Genomic DNA, 18,326 nt, shown 5'->3' on the forward strand with positions numbered 1-18,326 from the left:
GATTTATAAAATATATATTTTATTTACATATATGTATTTGTATATATATATATATATATATATGTATGTATGTATGTGTATGTATATATATATATATATATATATAAAATTCTGCCTTCGGCTGGAGGCAGTGGCTGCCGATGTCGCAGAGGATGAGGTAGCACTGAAGGACAGGTGTCCCTTCGGGGAGCGTCCCCGGGCCCCCCCTCTCCCTGCCCGGAGCAGCCGCCAGACACAGAGGCAGCCCCGATTTCGGGCCCGGGCCGAACCCACCGGTGCCGGCTCCCCGGGAGCCTCTGGGCCCCGCCGAGGCCGCGGGCCCGCCCCGGGGCCATGGCGCAGGCGCGGCCCGCGCGTCATTTCCGAGCGGCCGGGGCCGTTCCGGGGCGGCGGGGCCGGGACGCGGCTGCTCCGCGGGAGCTGCGGTACGGGCAGGCTGCGGGGCCGGGAGCTGCGGTACGGGCGGGTGCGGGGCCGGGAGCTGCGGTACGGGCGGGTGCGGAGTTTGGGAGCTCCGGTGCGGGCGGGTGCGGGGCCGGGAGCTGCGGTACGGGCGGGCGCGGAGTCTGGGAGCTCCGGTGCGGGCGGGTGCGGAGTCTGGGAGCTCCGGTGCGGGCGGGTGCGGAGTCTGGGAGCTCCGGTGCGGGCGGGTGCGGAGTCTGGGAGCTCCGGTACGGGCGGGTGGGGGCCGGGAGCTGCGGTACGGGCGGGTGCGGAGTCTGGGAGCTCCGGTACGGGCGGGCTGTGGGGCCGGGTGCTGCGGGGCCCCGGATCTCCGGTACGGTCGGGCTATGGGCCCAGGAGCTGCGGGCCCGGGAGCTCCGGTAGGGGCGGGCTGTGGACCCGGGAGCTCCGGTACGGGCGGGCTGCGGGCCCCGGAGTTCCAGTACGGGTCGGTGCGGGCCCGGGAGCTTTGCGGTCCCTGGCAGCCCCCTCGCCCCTGTGCCCGTCTCCGGCGGGGTTGGCGCTGCCCAGCCCAGGCTGAGCCCCGGGTACATCGCTCCCTGGGAGCGGTGCCCGTGCCGTCCGAGCAGCTGGGGAAGGTGAGCGGGGCACTGAGGGCTCTGTCAGTGCAGGAGGAGGGCGGCTTTGGTGACAAGTGTCCCTGTGGCACCAGTTCCGTGTGATGTGCTGTGGGTGACTGAGTGCCAACAGCTCAGCAAAATAAAGCCATGTTTCGCTGCCAGCCCCGGGTCCAGCTGGAGGGATTATGGCAGGCTCGTGATTTTCTAATTTTTACTCATCTCTGTCCACTTGTGACTGGATTTGGAATTCCAGCTCACAGATCAGACATACTGACATCACACTGAAAAGTTAAAACTAGATTAAACTAGCCTCAGTATCCATGCAGTGCCGGCGTAAGAGTCTGCAATTTCTTACCTGCTCATCCAGTCTGTGCACTGCAGCCATTTCTTGTATTCCTGAGTGCTGCTCCTCCTGAATTGCTCAGAACATTCCCTTGGGCAGAGGTGTTGGTAAGTGCATGTGTTTGCCAGAGAAGTTAAGGAAAATACCTGGCTGTGTCTGGGCTTAGAGGGGGGAGCTTCTGGGGAGCTTCTTAGAAGAGGGTGTAATTCGACCAAATGTGAGAATCATGACAAACTGGGATCTTTGCTTTAGATTTCAACTGGACATAGGGAGTAAACGTTAAAGCAAATTAAATTCTGTGTTTTGCAGTGAAGCTGTGTCATTCTGTGTTTTAACTTTAATTGGTTAGGTTTCTTCCAAGGTAGCACTCTACCTGCTAGGTAGGATAAAGAGATTAGAGTAACTTGCACTTTCTAATCCTGGTAGGAGAATTAAAATGAACCTTGTGCCTTGGCTGTAGTGCTGATTCTTGGAAAGGAAGTGTCTTCAGTTAGGAAACAGGGAGTACAGAAGATAATAAATATGTGAACAGTCACTGTGGCTGTAAGTCTGTGGGTTTATTTGTCACGTGCAGCACTTGTTTTTTGACAGATTCCTGCTGCATTATGTCAGGAGACAGCGACTGCACCAGGACAAGTCCGTCAGCAGGGTCTCCATCAGACAGTGAGCTCCTGCCAGACCGACCAAAGTATGTGTGTACCCTGTCTCCTGATCTTGTTACCAAAGCCCGGGAGGAGCTGCAGGAGAAGCCTGAGTGGAGGCTCCGTGACGTGCAGGCCCTCAGGGACATGGTGTGCAAGGACTATCCCTCCCTGGGCACCTGCCTGGACGATGCTTTTTTGCTGAGGTTCCTCCGAGCCAGGAAGTTTGATTACGACCGAGCTCTTCAGCTCCTGGTGAACTACCACACCTGCAGGAGGACCTGGCCAGAGGTGTTCAGTAACCTGAAGCCATCTGCAATAAAGCCTGTCCTGGAGTCAGGCTTTGTCACTGTGCTGCCTCACCGGGACCCGCAGGGACGTCACGTCGTGTGCATCCGCCCAGGTACCCAGCCCTGAGTGTGTCTGTGCCCTGTCCTCGAGGTGTGTCTGGGCCAAAAGCCTGTCCCTGCTCTGCTCTGAGCAGTGCTGACTTGCACAGAGTCTGTGGGCTCTCTCACATTTGAAAAGCTGACTGGGGAAGGGACATGCTGGTCCTTAGCCAGCATTATTCCAGTTCCTTTTCCTGTGTCAGCAATAAGTGCGGTCATGGCAAAATGAAAATGCAGTGAAATGGGTCGATGAAAATTTTCAAGGAAATATAATTTCTCAAGGAAAATTATTATGCAGTCACTCAAATTTAAACAGGGCTGATGGCCTACCCTTAGAAGCTCATAATTTGTTTTTACAGTAAGCAGAGAGAAAAGCCTATAGTTCTGACTCCTGTGTAAATAATCAGAATTTTTCATGTGCTTTTGGTGCTGCCAGGCTTGCTGTAAATTTCTCTCCATTCATTCTCCTCTTTTCCATTTACCTGCCTTCTTTCTGAGCTGAAACTGCTTTTAATGAGCTGTGCTGGGTGGAGAACGGGGTTCTTAAAAGCATTGCCTTTGCTCCCTGAAGTAAACATGAGTTGCCATTTATCTCTTGCTTAAGAAAGGCTGCTCTGAACTAGAACTGTGGCTCAAAAGAACAGAGTAACTTTTGAGTCCAAGAGAACAGAAAATCAGTTTTTTTGAATGTGTATTGTTAGCTTATCTTCACTCTCCAACTTACCATCCCTGTCTTGTAACCTCAGACAGATGGACACCCAGTAATTATCCGATTACTGAGAACATTCGTGCCATATACTTAACCTTAGAAAAACTCATTCAGTCCGAAGAGACCCAGGTGAATGGAATTGTAATCCTGGCAGACTACAAAGGAGTCAGCTTATCTAAGGCGTCTCATTTTGGTCCTTTTGTAGCCAAAAAAGTGATTGGAATTCTTCAGGTAAGACCTGAACTGGTGGGAAAATAAGCTTGTGCATTGTAAATGACTACTGCTGTGTGTAGAGTTCTTGACTATGTCACCACAAATGTCATCATCTTGGCTTTCATTAGCAGAGTTAAACAAGTCTCTGCCCAACCAATTTCTCACACCCTAACAGCCAACTTACCTCACTTGTCCCTTTTTTTGACTTTTGCATACCTAAAACTAAATTTGCATTAGAAATGCAGACTTTGAGTTGGAACAGACAAAAGCAGTTCTGCTGGATAGTGGTAATGAAGAAAGAGAGCAGAGAATTACAGTTAGGGATGAGACAGTGAGGAATGGCCTGGTGTTTAAATGGTTCCTGTCAGCTGAGATGGAGCCAGCCATGGGGCAAGTGCAGGCTCCAGCTCAAGTGCTGCTGCAAAAATGTTAAGAGGACTTGGGACTTATGAATGGGTGTGATTTGAGGAGGATTTCCATCCATGCCCTGAAGGCAGAGGCTTCTTTAGCACAAAAGACATAATGAAAACAGCTCTGCCTGGATGTGTGGAAGGAAAGTGTTGGAGAGCAGGTTAGAGCAAGGGTATAAACACAGTGAAGCTGGACAAAATGGGAAGGGGAAAGGACTCAGGAGTAGCCTGGCCATCAGGCTGAAGGTCTGATGATTTCATTTGATGTTGATACAGTCTGGGGGAGTGAGATGAGTAAACTTCTCTTGAATGGGTTCATTCCATCATTACTTTTGTTGTGGCCTGAGCTGGTTACATCCTTTATTGTATCCATGTGGGGATCAGGAAGGATAGGGTGAGTCAGGAGAGTGTAGGAGATGAGGCTGCTGAGTTAAGAAAGGTCTTTATAAGAACTCACTCCTTTACATTATGATATAAATGTGTCATTTAACTGTAAGCCCATATTTAATTTGTACAAATAAAGTCATGGGTGTCCTGCTGTTCCTACTGGAATATATTCACAAAACAATAGCTGGATTTGGGGAAGGACATAAAGGATGGTGGAATATAAATGTGTTGCATCAACGTTATTGAGCTGCAGCTCCTGTAAAGATGAGGTAATTCACTGATGTTCCTATGGAGAAAAATATTCCAGCATTGCCTCTTGTCTGCTTTTCACTGCAAGCACTGACTGATTTGTATATGTAGAGCTGGTTATAAGGAAAAGAAACCTCACTGAGTTCTTAAGTGGTGATCATGAACATTTGCCTATGAAAAATATTTCTGCAAATAAATTTCTGCAGCAAAAATCCCATAACAAGTTGAATTTCTCCTGTATTGGTTTATGTTGGTACCTCAAATTAAAGTTAGGGAGCCAGTGGGTTGTGCTGGCAGTCAGTCTCAGAAAATTTTAAAAAGAGAAAGATGGCAAATGTTTTTTAAACTGCATTATAAAAATCTTCTTTGCCCTTCAGGATGGATTCCCCATTCGAATAAAGGCTGTTAACATAATAAATGAGCCTCGTATATTTAAAGGAATATTTGCAATCATCAAGCCTTTTCTGAAGGAAAAGATTGCAAACAGGGTAAGGATCTATGTGATTTTAACATTAATATTAATGTTTTTAAGTTCCTAGCTTGGCCACTCTTAAGTAAAAAAAAAAAAAGAAAAATTATAATACTTGGCAGTTAGAAAAATGTTGGTGCCATTTTTTTTTTCTGTTTTAAATTTTAAAAAATATGCCTGTTGGTAAAATTCTGTGAGACAGAAACTTTGAGGAACTCAATACTGGCAAAATATTAATGTGGAACTTTAGTACATATGCTCTCCATCCAGGACATTATCCCTGTGGTTGGATTATTAGGCCCAGTAGCACTTAGTTCATGAGGTGGTGTCACAGGAGAACTGTGTTGCCCCTTCCTTGCTCTTTTCCCTTGTGCAAGGGTCCTGTGTGACACAAGTGTCCTCTCCACAGGACTGTGGTTGCCAAGGATGATTTTTTTTGCCCACAAGGATAAGTACTTTAAATCCCATGAGCAAACTTGGGGATGAACTGAATCTGGAAGCTGAGCCCAGGCACATGTCCAGTCTTTCTTGCTGGGATTTAATCTGCGCAAGGTGTGGATTTTGTCTCAAGACTTCTCTCACTGGTGTGCCTCACTGTACCTGCCCACTGTTCTGTGCTGCCACTTGCCCGTGAACACATCACTTCTTAAAGTTGTTCTTTAGCTCAAAATAAGTTTGTTAGCTGACTGTTCCAGCAGTTTGCTGCAAAGTGTTTGATGTGCACTTTTAAAACTCTTTTGCTTTCTCCTTCAGTTTTTTCTTCATGGCTGTGATCTGAATTCCCTTCACCAAAACATTCCTCCGGTGATCCTTCCTGAGGAGTATGGTGGTACTGCAGGCAAGCTGGACATCTCTGCCTGGAACGAGCTGCTGCTGGCCTCTGAAGAGGATTTCCTGCATGATTTCTCAGAGCTGGTGCTGCCCTGTGACAGCTCTCCCCACGACCTGCTAGTGAGTGGGGATGCTGATGAAAAGCAGTGTGATGATTCCCTGCGAGGGATGAAACCTCAGCTCTATTACTGTTACTAACAAACCACAGGAGGGAAGTTGTTTCCGGCACAGTTAAGATCTGCTCTGCTAGGTGATGTTGTGAACTCTGCCTTACTCCTAAACCTGCAGTTTGGGGACAGACTGCTGAGGCACTTTACACTGTAGAACCAAAGGAAGCTGGAGAGGGCACAATGGGGGCAGGGCAGAGTTCAGGGAGGGTAAAAGCAAAGAGCACAAGTTTTCTAGACTTGAGGCTCATCAACCTCTGTGTGAATGGTGCAAACTGGACTCTTCTTTCTAAGGATAAAGGGAAAAAAATTATTGCAGATAGGTAAGCTTTGACAGTTTCTTGTCCTCACCCCACACAGGTGAAAAGTGAGGATGATTTCTGAGCTTTGTGATTATCTGGTCTCTTCCCCTTCTGCAAACACCAGTAATGAAAGACTGGTGAAAGAAAGTAAATGGCTTTTGAACCCTGCAAAATATAATTCTGTAGTGAAGATTGCTTAAAACCATAGAAGTCTAATTTGGCCTGTCCTCTGTCATGTGGTTCACATTGTGAGTTGGTGTTTCTGAAATATCTCAGTGAATATTTATTTCAAATTTATACAGAACAAAATTTAGTCATGAATACTCATGTATGGAGATCATCTCTTAAACTTCTTCACAGTTGGAGGAAATGTGACTGATGGATTAACTACCATAACATCTATACCAAGGTTTATAGAACAGATGCAATCTTCATTTTCAGAAAACAGCACGTTTTTCAGATCATTGAATAAGGCTTTTGATTGGACAACAGCCTCAAATAATGAGGTTCAGGACCAAATAAAAGAAAGCTGTGTCAGCCACTTCCCCACATTGACAGTTCTTTTCTGCTTGAGATAGGAATTGGGTAAGTACCTCATACCCAGGATGTGTGAGGAGGTTTTGTAGCAGTTGGCATGTGATGTATAGAAGGCAATACTTCATGTAGGACAGCAAGGTGCTGCTTTAGCTTGTTACTGTGGGCTAAATTTGAGTTTTAAGTCTGTGAAGCCAAATGCAGACAGGCTTTTTAAAAGCACATTCCTAAATTTCCTGATATTGTAGCATTTTGTTCACTGTGCTTGTCAGCTCTTCTGTGAAACTTGGTTTTTAACTTTGTTGACCTCTTTTGTCTTTGGTTGTCATGTTCCTGTATGGAGTTAGACTTGAATCATCTCTGTGATATTTACTCATAACTTGTATGCCTGTGCTTCTAGGTCTTTGTCTAGAGACAGAACTAACATTGATGTCAAACCAGGTAAGATACCTGTGTCTGAATAAGCTGTTCCCACTCCCCAAGTTCATTTTATTTAATGGTCTTGACTTAACTCTCAGCACACTCTTTGCACACATTTTTCTGCACTATAATGGTGTGGACGTAGGAAACCTCACAAGGACAAGGAAAGCACAGTCTGTTACTTCAAAGTGAAATAATTCTCTCTTTGGTGGAAAAGACCATCCCTTCTAATTGGAAACTTATCACTAGAGCACTTTCTCTGGAGGAAATCTTGATTTAGTGCCAAATGTGATTATAGGCACCAGTTACGTTTCTGTAAATATAAAACTAAATTATCTTGAGGATCTCAGACATTCATTTTTCAAAGTGCCAAACTGTTTTGAATGTCTTTCTTCCTCTTAGCCCCCTTGCAGCATGACTGCTCTGCCAAAAGGAGACTTCTGTAATGACTTTCTGACCTGGCAGCAGACCTCATCCTGGAACTAAAGGGTGGCAAATGCCATACCTGTCATCCTGACATTGTAGAAAGAGACTGGGTTCTGAAAAGGTTAAAACCATGAAGCTTTTTTTCTTTTCTGTGTGGCAGCTCAGAATCTATAGGAGCAGAAAACTCATCATATGAACAGTTGTACTTTAAAGGTGGGAAGAGATTAATTTTCCTCGGTGAAAGCATCTCATTTTTCTTACCTTTACAAGTCAATTTTAACTCCTCTTTGTAACTATTACCTTTAGTGCAGGGAAAAAACCAACTATCCTTTTCATCTACTTAAGGTAAAAGAGAGCTGCTAGGCAGCTCCACCTTTGTGACCAGAATATGCTCTGTTTTGCAGAAATTAATTCAGTTTTTTGCCACCTAGAAGCCAGTAGCACGCAGCACCAGGACTTGGACAGATCAGTGGCTGCCCACACTGCTGAATGCTAGAAGAGTGATGCCTCTGTTGTTTTAGTGTCTCTTAATTCCAGTCACAATGTACCATTGAAAAAAAACAGAATGGATCAATTTACCTAGAGATGAAGGCCTCACTGATAATCTTTCCTTAATTGTGTTGCAGGGGTAGAAGTGGGGCTATAGTGACTGTAGGAACAGCTCCTTTCATGCCCTTATGTAACTATTAGAGAGGGAGGATGGATATTCAAAATTCAGTTTAGTGTCCTTCAAAGAGAAATAAACCTAGTGGTGCTCAGCAGAAGGCTGAGGAACCTCTACAAAACTCGCCCTTTTTCAGATTATATTTTCTTGCATGCCTTAAATAGTAGGCAGAATAGATCCACCTCACCCTCTTCTTTCCTCTGCTCACTAAGAATAAAGAATGGTTCTAGGATTGTGCTGGGTTTGGCTGGGGTAGAATTTTCTTCACAGGAGTTGGTGTAGCCCTGTGTGAGTGAGCAGCCATGGTGCTGGCTGGGGTTAAACCACCACACCTGCCAATGCTGAAAAGTGCCAGTCTTGTGCCTCCAGAACTTCTTTTTCTTAAAGCTGGCTTCTGGGCAGTGGATGCCAGGATGCTGAACTAAGCCAGGCTTTATCAGGATCTGTTATTTCTGATTTGCTGTTCCTTGCCTTTAGAACTGAGGCAGGAATTGCAGCTTCACTGAGTGTGTCTCTAACCCTGAAGTCTCTCAGGGCAGTGCTTGGCAAGTCCTACAGCAAGCACAGCTCTGGCTCATGTGTGCCTGGCTGCAGAGCTGAGACTGTTCTTTGAGCTTTAGCACTTAGTAGCAAAGACATCAGTTTGTTCCCAGAACTTCTCATGTTTGGAAAATTAAACATTTGTGTCATGTATAGGATCTCCTTATCTGCAAGATAAGAGAACAGCTAGGAAAAGCTTATAGGAGGGGTAGTTTTTTTGCTTGGGGGTTGCTTGGTTTTTTGTTTTTACAGCACTACAACCAATTTTTTCCTTCTTCACACTTGAAATAACTTTGTTTTCCATGCTTATATATGCCTTTTCCAGTACATAAGCCATCCCTGCCAAATCCAACAGATAATAAGGAAGGATACTTGAACTGCATTGGCATTAGGTGGCACAAGAGGTAGCTGCAAACTGTACATACAAGTACTTGAATTTATACTCTTGTAAATGGATGTTATGAGCCCTGAGGTATTTTCAGGAACTGGCTGAAGTAATGTTTTTGTTAAATCTTGTATCATTAAATCTCTTTAAGTATCATTTTGTTAAATTTATACCATTTTGGCTTGAATTAATCATTGTCTTATACAAATATTAATTTTGCTTTCTGTTATATGTGAGCCTAGAGGTGTTGGGTGATTAAGTGTACATCTTATTTTGATAAAATTTATTTTTATATTGCATTTTATAATACAAAGTTGTCAAAAATGTGTAAGTTTATGATGCATGACTGGGTGATTAAACACATTGTAACAGCTGCTCATTTGATATTTTCAATATGTTTGTCTTGTGTCATGTTGGGATAGTTTATTGTAAATGTCAGTAACAACACACAAGTTCCACATTTACACATAATCACCACAGCACTGCATTAGCAAAAGGTTTTGCTTTCTGCTGGAAACAAAAGTTTACTTGAACTGAGCAACATCAAGGAACAGGATTTGACACTCACAGACTTAGAGGCTCACACAAAATACTGCTGGTTTCAAAAAAATCTGTCACTTAGTATTTACTGCACAGAACAAACAACCAGTCACATCCACCTGGAGACTGCATGTGGCACTTTCCACTGGAGAAGGAACTGCTGCTTCTTAACACTTCAACAGAGCTGGGCCACTTTCAGCAGTTAGTTTGCTTTATTCAAATGAGTTTACAGTGCAAATGCCTTAGAGCCAATAATAATAATAATTCCATGTGTGTTACTTCTATTAAGCATATTGGACAACTGAAACCAATCAATCAATAAGCTCTATTTTCCAACATAATCATAAAGTTGATTAAGCTACTCATACACTTACCACTCTATTTGGCAAACATTCTAAAAAAGAAGTTACCATAGAAATTGCCTCTTAAAAAGGGCAAGTTTGTCTTAAAAGAATTGAGTGTTAACCAGTTTTTCAACTTCAGAGTTGTTCTTTTGGTGAGGAGTAAGGGTGCTTTTTTGCCACAGCAGAAAGTTAAGTAATTTAAATAAACTTTTCCTGTAAATAAACTTTAGCAGTGGAATGTAGAAATCAAGCAGCATGGCTTACACTTCCAGAAACTGAAGCATGAGCAGAGTAGTGCATTACGCTGATTATAATTGCTCTTTAAAATATATTACTTCATATTTAACTAAATGTTAACTTCTATTCAGTAGAAGGTTGTGGCTTTTGGACAGAATAGATAAATTATTTTGTGCTTTGACAACACAGCTGTAGTGAATTTTAAAAAAGCAGTAATAATATAACCCTGGTAAAGGTTAAAATAGATAACTGATAATTTTGGTGTTGCATCAAGCATTATGCAATACATAACTGTCTATCCAACTGCATTTTAATACCAACATAAGAAACAGTAACTAAAGCAATAAATGAAATTTTGGCTGTCAGCAAAGAGTTCCCCACTGTTGTAAGCTCAGAAGGTGCAGGAACTTAACTGAAGTCTCTATTAGTAAGGACAAGAGGAGCCACTAAGGTCCAGAGATAGAGAAGCAGACAAACCCAGCTGGAGGTCATCTTCACCCACACGGCTGGCCACTTACTTGTCATGGTTTTGAAATCTGCATCAGGGCTAAAAAGTAAAGAAGTCCATTAGCAGACACAGAAAACACCTCCCCCTGTTCCTTGGTACCTCTCATGGATCTGAATTGAGGGCAATCCTTTGGGGCACTCCAATCAAGACCCTTTGTGAGAGCATAGACAACTAAGCCAGCAGTTTCCTGTGGCTCCATCACAGGCTGTGGTTCTTGGAACCCAGTTTCCAAGCCTGCTTGCTCATGCTCATGATGCTGTTCAAGGAAGTATTTGCTAATTTATACAATGTCCTGGGAGCAGTGGTTCTGAGCTGCAGCAGCAGAGGGCATGCCCAAGTGTTTCCAATAGATGTGGGACATCCCATCTCTGATAAGCAGCACATATGGCTGTCCCTGCACATCTTCTCCAGGTTGAAAAGCCACTAACAGCAGGCTGGCTTCTAACAAATTTTGCAGGAGGCCACCTGAAACCAATTCCATGTATATCCTTCCTGCTACTCCTCCAGCTGAAGAATGTCAGCCACACCTGCCCTTGCAGCTCTGCAGTAGTGCCCTGGAACCAGAGCTGCTGACTGTGCCATGCTGCCTTCTCACACCTTAACTGAGTAACGCTAAATTGACAAGGCACAGCTCTGCTGCAGCTGGCACAGGGACAGCCCCTTCACCAGCCTCCCATCCACACAGAACCCTCAGCTCCCCTGTGGCTCTCACCTGTACCAGTTGGTGAGTGTCATCATGATGTACAGAGAGGCGAGGAAGAGCATGAAGTGGAAGAAGGTGTAGCTGTACTGGACACCATCCTTCTCATTGTCCGTGACACGGCGCACCTCGCCCTCCTCAGCTGTGCCACTGCCTGTCCCCACAGTGTCCTCCAGGATGGCAGTGTCACTGCCTGACAGGGTCAGCTTGTTCACCTGGCTGTTACTTGAGGAGCGGATGCTGCAGTGTAACCCAAACAGAGACCTGGTTAACAACTCCTTTTATCATCAGCTGTGTTTGATAATCAAGCAAACAATTGACCACAGTGAATGTCTGGGACTAGCAAATCATCCATTTGGAAGCATAAGGAAATTCCTCCAACTGTTTTTATCCAAGCTTTTGTTAATTTCATTAAACAGCATTCCTAGTTCCAGATCATAGAAAGGTGTGGTTTGGAAAGAACCCTGACGATTATCTTGTTCCAATCCACCTACTGCGGGTAGGGCACATTACACCTACACCCAAGTTGCTCACAGCTCCATCCAGCCTGGCCTTGAACACTTCCAGGGATGGAGTACCCACAACTTCTCTGGACAACCATTCCAGTGCCTCATCACCCTCACAGTAAAGATTTTTTCCTAGTATCTAATCTAAATTTACACACCCAGTTTTAATCCATGTAAAAGTCTCTATGTTCCTGTAGGCTCCCTTCAGACACTGGAAAGCCATAATTAGGTCACCCCAAAGCCTTCCTTTCTCTAGGCTGAACAAACCCAGTTCTCCCAGCCTTTCCCCATAGGAGAGGTGCTCCATCCCTCCAATCATTTTGTAACACATGTTGTTTTGTTATCTGGATTGAGCTGACAAGGCTTACCCTCATGCACAAAGCAAAATGCAGGTTTATGAGCCACATTTGGCCTCAGGCCTGAGACAGCAGCTGGATGTGAATAAATGCAGGTACATTTTGCACTAGACCCAGATTCAAACAAAGGAGGCAAACCCCAATTCTTTATCACTGGATAGTAGTGCAGACCCTACCTGGAATACAAGAGGCAAAGGACAAAGATAACCAGTCCAACAACACTCTGGGCATCCCACCACTGCAGGGACTTGGGTGGAGCAGGAGTGGCAGGAGGGACAGTGGCATTGGCTGGAACAGCTGTGGGTGCAGCTATCTGGGTGATGATGTTCAGCAGACTTGGGTTACAGTTTCTTTCTGAAAGGGATTTCAAAGCAGATAAGAGAGATGCCAGCATGTAGCCAAGAAAAGATGACAAGTAAGCTTGCAATTTTTCATTCCCTTTAACTGCTGATCTCTTCAATTCTCCAGAGGCAGAAATTGCCTGCAATGTTTTTCCTGCCTGTGAGCTAGACAAGGGTATAATAAATAAATAACATCAGAATGCCCTGACACTGTTTCTTTTCCCCCCTTACAACACTCCAGTTTTGTTCTGCAAAGAAGCAGTTTGATGGTTTCAGTCAAGTCAGGTTTTCAGCTTCACTGGATTTGATCTGAACAGATCAGCAATTCCCACAGAGTGATCTGTAAAAACCATCGACTTCTGCTTTCACACCAGTATATGGGACTCAAGACAGAGTGTTGCTTACCAGGCTCATTGGACATGGCTGCCCAGGTGAGGTACATGGTGTAGAGTGTGATGACAGAGGACTGGAGGAGGCCAGAGCGAGGCTGATGCTCCTGTTCCAAAGCAGAAGAAGCCAAGGTCAAAAAGAGCAAGGTTTACCTAGAGCTGGATGCTTTTACCCCACTGCCACAGATGAAACCATTACTAGATGAAAACCATTGCTGTAGAAATGCATTGGCCTTTGTTCTATGTTTGAAAGACTGGAAGAAATTCCTTGGAGTTATATAATTTATGCAAAAAGCAACTCAAACAGAGAAAGAAAAAGCAAACCAAATCCTTTTCTTTTTGTGCCCAAGACTCAGTTACAGGCTGTAACTGAGTTAATCTCAACCTTTTCAAACAATTTTTTAGATGTGAATCTAGCATGTGATTTGAGCAATACCAGTTCAGAATCAAGTGACATGCAACTTTCCTCTTATATTAAAGAAGTTTACCCCTAATTTCAAAGGCACAGTATTAAGCAAATAAATCTCCAGCTACTTTGCTACTCCCTAACAGATTCCTCTGTCCTGCCAGGGCCTTCACCACTAAAACCATGCCAGCAGTACTCCACATGGAAACAAAGTCCAAAACCATGTTAGCTAAAAAAAGCCTCTCTTCAGAAAACGTGTCACTATGCAGTAAAATGCTTTCAGAGCAAGATTTTATTTTTTTTTTTTAGTTCCTAACTACAGAAGCTATGATAGCCAAGTTTAAAAGTTCTTATCTCTGACTGAACTGCTACTACATCCTTCTCATTTCCCTGCTTGGTATGTCAGAAGAAAAGAGAAAAATAATACCTGAACTTTTGGAAGGATAGAAACAATGGAGACAGTAATGCACAGGATCATGTTAAAGCTTATGAAGAACTTGTTCTCAGCACAGGCATCAGGCTTTGTGTAGAAAACATAGAAGAGAATGACAAAAACCAGGGACAAGGCATAGAACAGGCTCGTACAGGACAACAGAGCTGCAGGAAAAAAAAATTACATTACACATATAGTTTTAGTAGTACATCTGAAATGGCTTAATATCCAGCTAACACTGCAATAAGACACTCTTTGTTCCTCACTTGGCAGTCTGGATCACAAAACCAGACTAGAGACTGCATCTTTGTAAGGTATGGCTAAATTTCTGCTTGGGCTCACTAAGTATAGCTCAGAGCAAGGCCAGGGCTGCCATCAGGGGAACAGGACCTGCCTCTCATCAGCAGTTTAATTAGTGTAACTGGTATCAGGCCACAGTGGCAGAATGAGAGAGTGCTTTTTGCACACTTCCCATGGACATTTACCTGCCCTGGATTCCTGTGCTTGAGGTCACCCATTTTTGTTTCCACTCCGTTCTTTGTAAGAAGCCACAAAATGCTGTGGCAGCACTCTTAGCTATGAGCTAAGAACCACAACAATTAGCACTTTGTAATTAGTGGGCAGCTGAGGAGCAGGCACCAAGGCACACTCAGTGTGGCACTGCAGCCACTGTCACAGACACAACTGAGCTCCTGGGGACACAGCAGAGTCAGGCTTGAAGGGAAGCAGGCTCTGAGCACACCCTGCCAACCAGGCAAGTGTGGTTTAATAGGACTGTCAGATGTGCTACTCACAAGCCTAAAATATCTCACATTTTATTGAACAAAAAAAAAGGAAACATTGCTGCTATTTATTTCAGGAGTTTACAGCAGTGACTCAGGGACACTGTGCAGTTTAGTTCTAGGTATGTCTGCAAACCAGTAAATGATATTCTGTGGGCTACTGGCCAGTACAAACAAATCCTTTCCAGGTTAAGATTCTTACCTGCATACCAGCATTTGGAATTCCCCTCTTCCATCTTCTCAACCCAGCTCTCATTCCAAGAGTGAGCAAAATCCACAAGTAGAACCAACTGGATAAGAATGAAGCAGAAGGCTCCAGAAACACCAATCCAAAACCAAGCTAGAAAAGAGTGCAAGAAAAAAAAGTTAGCTTTCATCATGTGCATGCTACCTCTGTTTAAAAACAAAAAAAGCATGAAATAAACCTGAAACTGTAATTAGAAATGCAGATGCTGTTAATCACCTCAATTTGACAGGAGCATGGAAGGAGTCCCAGCTCTTCAGGGATGCAGCCACTGCTGGTCAAGCTGAGCATGGGGATGTTCAGCCCAAGGCAACATCTAACATGTGGCATCTTTGTGTACTTAAGTGTCATCATCCCACATATCTTTGAGGGTCAACAACCCTTTCAAGTTCCTCTGATGCAGCCAGACAGTAGAGGTTTCCCACACAGATTTCTCAGAGATTCTAGGGAAGTATTTAGCATTTGTCAGTGTTCCAAGTTGCCCCCAGTCTAGTGTCAGAAGATCAGCTCAGCAGTGGCTGTCTCATGAAGTAAAAAATTATTAATAACCAAAACCTATTAGGTTGAAAAGGGATTTTTTATTGCCATAACTTCAGCTGGCCACTAAAATACCGGATGGACCGAGGTACTCCAACAAAAATGGGCAGAAACTGTATCTTCTACAAAAAACTTTCACTATTGCCAATTAATCTATGACAAGGTTTGAGCTTATACAAGTCAGAATTCCATGATGAACATCAACTGTACCTCTTGTGAAAGGCCCTTCAGGGATATAAAATGCTCCAACCATGATAGCCACGATGGCAGCTATTTTGAAGAACCAGAACCTTTAAAAGAAGATAGAAATAAATGAATAACCAATAAATATTGGTCTTACTCCACACACAGTCAGTTCCCACACAGCAGTCATGTGCTCTGACATGATCTGTAAGCAGCTTGGTCCTGCTCCAACCAGGGCTTTGGATCATGTGATCCTGCTGACCAGGGAGGTTGGGGACTTCACATCCCTGGAAGTGCTCAAGGCCAGGCCTGGATAGGGCTCTGAGCCACCTGGGCCAGTGGAAAGTGCCCCTGCCCACAGCAGGGAAGTGGATGGTCTTAAGTGGATGGTCTTACCATTCTGTAATTTTAGGATTCTATGCACTCCAAAGATCCCTTTCCAATTAAATGACTCTATGATGATTCAGTCATCCAGCCCAAAACTAATTCAGTTCAATCAGGAAATTGGAAATCAGAAACCAGTTTCTGATAGCTGAGTCAGACTGGCCTTGAGAGTGACCCAATGAGTGCCAGAGGCAGGACAAGGTTGGAGACATAAACTAGCTGCAATCTGACATCCCCATGAAAACACAGAGCACTCCTCTTTTGGTTACCCCACCTCAGAGTGGCACCCTCAACCATCTTACATAAATAGGGAGCTTTTAAGGGGACCAAAGCACTACTCTGTACTGGGTCCAAAAGAAAGCTGAAGCTGTCTGTGTATGCACACAGGAATCTGCACTGTGCTCAGCAGAGGAGCTGGAAGGAGGAAAGCAGCTGCAAGGAAGGGCAGCCAGCTGGCTCACACATACCCATTGTGTATGGAAGCTCTGGGGTCGTTACTGGTCTTCACTTCTATCATGAGCAGGGACAGGAGGAAGAAGAACACGGCCATGGCAAAGCTGACACGATAGACAGCTCTGTACCCCACAAACACATCACAGCTGACAAAGCCCTCCAGGTGGGGGATCTGGGTGTGGAGCCCATCGTCACAAAATCCAGGAATCTGGGGAAAGATAAATCCACGTTCCATTGTGAATTTACATTCCTTTGTGAATTCACATTCCATTGTGAATTTATGTCTGCATTTGCAATTACATTTTCTAAGTCCTGTAACAGCCAAGGTTCTCAGTCAACAAACTTCTGAGAGATCAGAGAACAAAAGACCTTGTGCTCAGACCTCATTATCATCTGTCTCTCACCATGTCAACACTTTTCACCCATGAAGATTAAGATACCACAGCAGCAGGCCTCAGATAACAACTGACAGTCTCCAGGTCTGGTCAGATTTCAGAGACCAGGCATGTACTAAAAAAGGAACATTCACAGAATTTGCTGTTTCAGCCAGAAGCCATTCAGCACACCCAGCCTCTCAACTCAGGAGCAAGGACACTCGGGTGTTTGTCTCTCACACATAATCCATTCCAAGTAAAGAAAATCAATAGTCACCGGCACAAGTAACGGCATTTAAGACAGTCAGAAAAAGATTTTGCCCCTCCATACCTTTTTCAGCTGCTCTTCCATGCCTGGTGCCAGCATGATGCAGGCAAGTGCAGTGCTGAGGAGGAGGAGGAAGGCATAGATGAGCCGTGTCACTGTCGAATTCTTGCTGTTGGGGCAACATCGGCACAGCAAACACGAGGCCCCGCTGCACAGACAGGGAATCTGAAGGGCACAGACAGGAATAGTAAGGGCATTCCCCTCGAAGCTGACACCTGCGCGTTAGGCGACACCGAGAGGAAAACCCGAGCCCCATTTAGAGACATCCGCCCCCGGCCCGCGCAGATAAGCCGCTAATCGGGGTTTCTGTCAGCGCGTTCGCCAACACCCGCAAATAACCGCGTGTATCGGCCGGGGCTACCGGGGGGCCTCGCCAGGGCGGGCCCGTCCGCCAGCCGCCCGCTGTGGCAAGGACAGGGCCGGCTCCAGGCGGGCACCGCTCCGCTCCGAGGGGCTGGAGCCGCCCCGGCTGCGGCGGGCCCGGGATGGCGCCCGCGGGGCTCAGCGTGGTCCCACCCGGGCCCGCTCCGTGCCGCCAGCGGAAGCGCCGCTGCGGGCCGGCCGCGCTCCCCGGGGTGTGAGGGGAGGTTCGGGGTGTGAGGGGAGGCTCGGGGCGGGAGCGGAGCCCGCACTCACCCAGCTGGCCAGCGAGCAGACCCCGAGCACGGCCCCCATGGCGCCGCCGCCGCCCTCCGCCGCTTCCTGCTTCCGCCCACTGCCCGCGGCCGGGGGCGGCCCCAGCCGGGCTCCGCCCCGAGCCGCCGCCGCCGCCGCTCATTGGCTGCTTCCCAGCGCGGGGACGGCCGCCCGCCAATGAGAAGGCGCGATGCAGCCGGGCGCCAGGGGGAGGAGCGGGAGGGTCAGCGAGGGCAGGGGCGGGGCGATATTGTTTATCAACACTGCTTCCGCCTTCGCCGTGGGGAATGGAGGACGCTGATTGGTCAAAAGGGCAGTGAGTGGGCGGTTCCTACAGCCTGACAGCCAATGAGTGAAGCCGGCCGGTAGAGTTCCATAGCGGCCCGCGGCCGCTGGGGGCGCTCGCGGTGCCGGGGCGCGCAGCCGTTGTCATGGCAGCAGCGGGGGTGACGGGCACCGGGCCTGTACCGGGCTGGCACCGGGCTGGCACCGCCCCGCCCGGCGCTGTGACACAGCACAGCGCCTTTCCCTTCCCCTGGGC

General features: G+C 46.2%; 2 protein-coding genes across 3 annotated transcripts; one reads left to right on the top strand and one right to left on the bottom strand.

Moving 5' to 3' along the window:
- Nucleotides 1-378: 378 nt before the first annotated feature.
- On the top strand, nucleotides 379-9,478 carry TTPAL (alpha tocopherol transfer protein like). Of its 2 annotated transcripts, XM_059480999.1 has the most exons (7): nucleotides 379-425; nucleotides 1,960-2,412; nucleotides 3,145-3,338; nucleotides 4,744-4,854; nucleotides 5,589-5,786; nucleotides 7,070-7,110; nucleotides 7,492-9,478. In XM_059480999.1, the coding sequence occupies exons 2-6, from the start codon at nucleotides 1,974-1,976 to the stop codon at nucleotides 7,079-7,081; spliced, it is 954 nt and encodes a 317-aa protein (XP_059336982.1). In that variant the 5' UTR covers nucleotides 379-425; nucleotides 1,960-1,973; the 3' UTR covers nucleotides 7,082-7,110; nucleotides 7,492-9,478. The 2 variants fall into 2 exon arrangements, with proteins under 2 accessions (XP_059336982.1, XP_059336981.1); XM_059480998.1 differs by having other exon boundaries at nucleotides 5,589-9,478.
- A 5-nt stretch (nucleotides 9,479-9,483) lies between these two features.
- On the bottom strand, nucleotides 9,484-18,005 carry SERINC3 (serine incorporator 3). Its single transcript, XM_059480997.1, has 10 exons — nucleotides 17,786-18,005; nucleotides 17,153-17,314; nucleotides 16,462-16,655; nucleotides 15,638-15,717; nucleotides 14,849-14,986; nucleotides 13,859-14,028; nucleotides 13,042-13,132; nucleotides 12,472-12,649; nucleotides 11,446-11,673; nucleotides 9,484-10,772 (listed from the first exon to the last, which is right to left on the bottom strand). The coding sequence occupies exons 1-10, from the start codon at nucleotides 17,822-17,824 to the stop codon at nucleotides 10,634-10,636; spliced, it is 1,419 nt and encodes a 472-aa protein (XP_059336980.1). The 5' UTR covers nucleotides 17,825-18,005; the 3' UTR covers nucleotides 9,484-10,633.
- Between the last annotated feature and the right edge of the window lie 321 nt (nucleotides 18,006-18,326).

This window comes from Ammospiza nelsoni, chromosome 12 (genome assembly GCF_027579445.1).
Source record: "Ammospiza nelsoni isolate bAmmNel1 chromosome 12, bAmmNel1.pri, whole genome shotgun sequence".
NCBI classification, from domain to species: domain Eukaryota; kingdom Metazoa; phylum Chordata; class Aves; order Passeriformes; family Passerellidae; genus Ammospiza; species Ammospiza nelsoni.

Coding starts and splice junctions, on each gene's coding strand:
- SERINC3 (XM_059480997.1), bottom strand. CDS start 17,824: ATGGGGGCCGTGCTCGGGGTCTGCTCGCTGGCCAGCTGG. Junction 17,315..17,785: donor TCTGCTCGCTGGCCAGCTGG/GTGAGTGCGGGC, acceptor TGTGCCCTTCAG/ATTCCCTGTCTGTGCAGCGG. Junction 10,773..11,445: donor ACACTCACCAACTGGTACAG/GTGAGAGCCACA, acceptor TTTACTTTTTAG/CCCTGATGCAGATTTCAAAA.
- TTPAL (XM_059480998.1), top strand. CDS start 1,974: ATGTCAGGAGACAGCGACTGCACCAGGACAAGTCCGTCAGCAGGGTCT. Junction 3,339..4,743: donor AAGTGATTGGAATTCTTCAG/GTAAGACCTGAA, acceptor TTTGCCCTTCAG/GATGGATTCCCCATTCGAAT. Junction 4,855..5,588: donor AGGAAAAGATTGCAAACAGG/GTAAGGATCTAT, acceptor TTTCTCCTTCAG/TTTTTTCTTCATGGCTGTGA.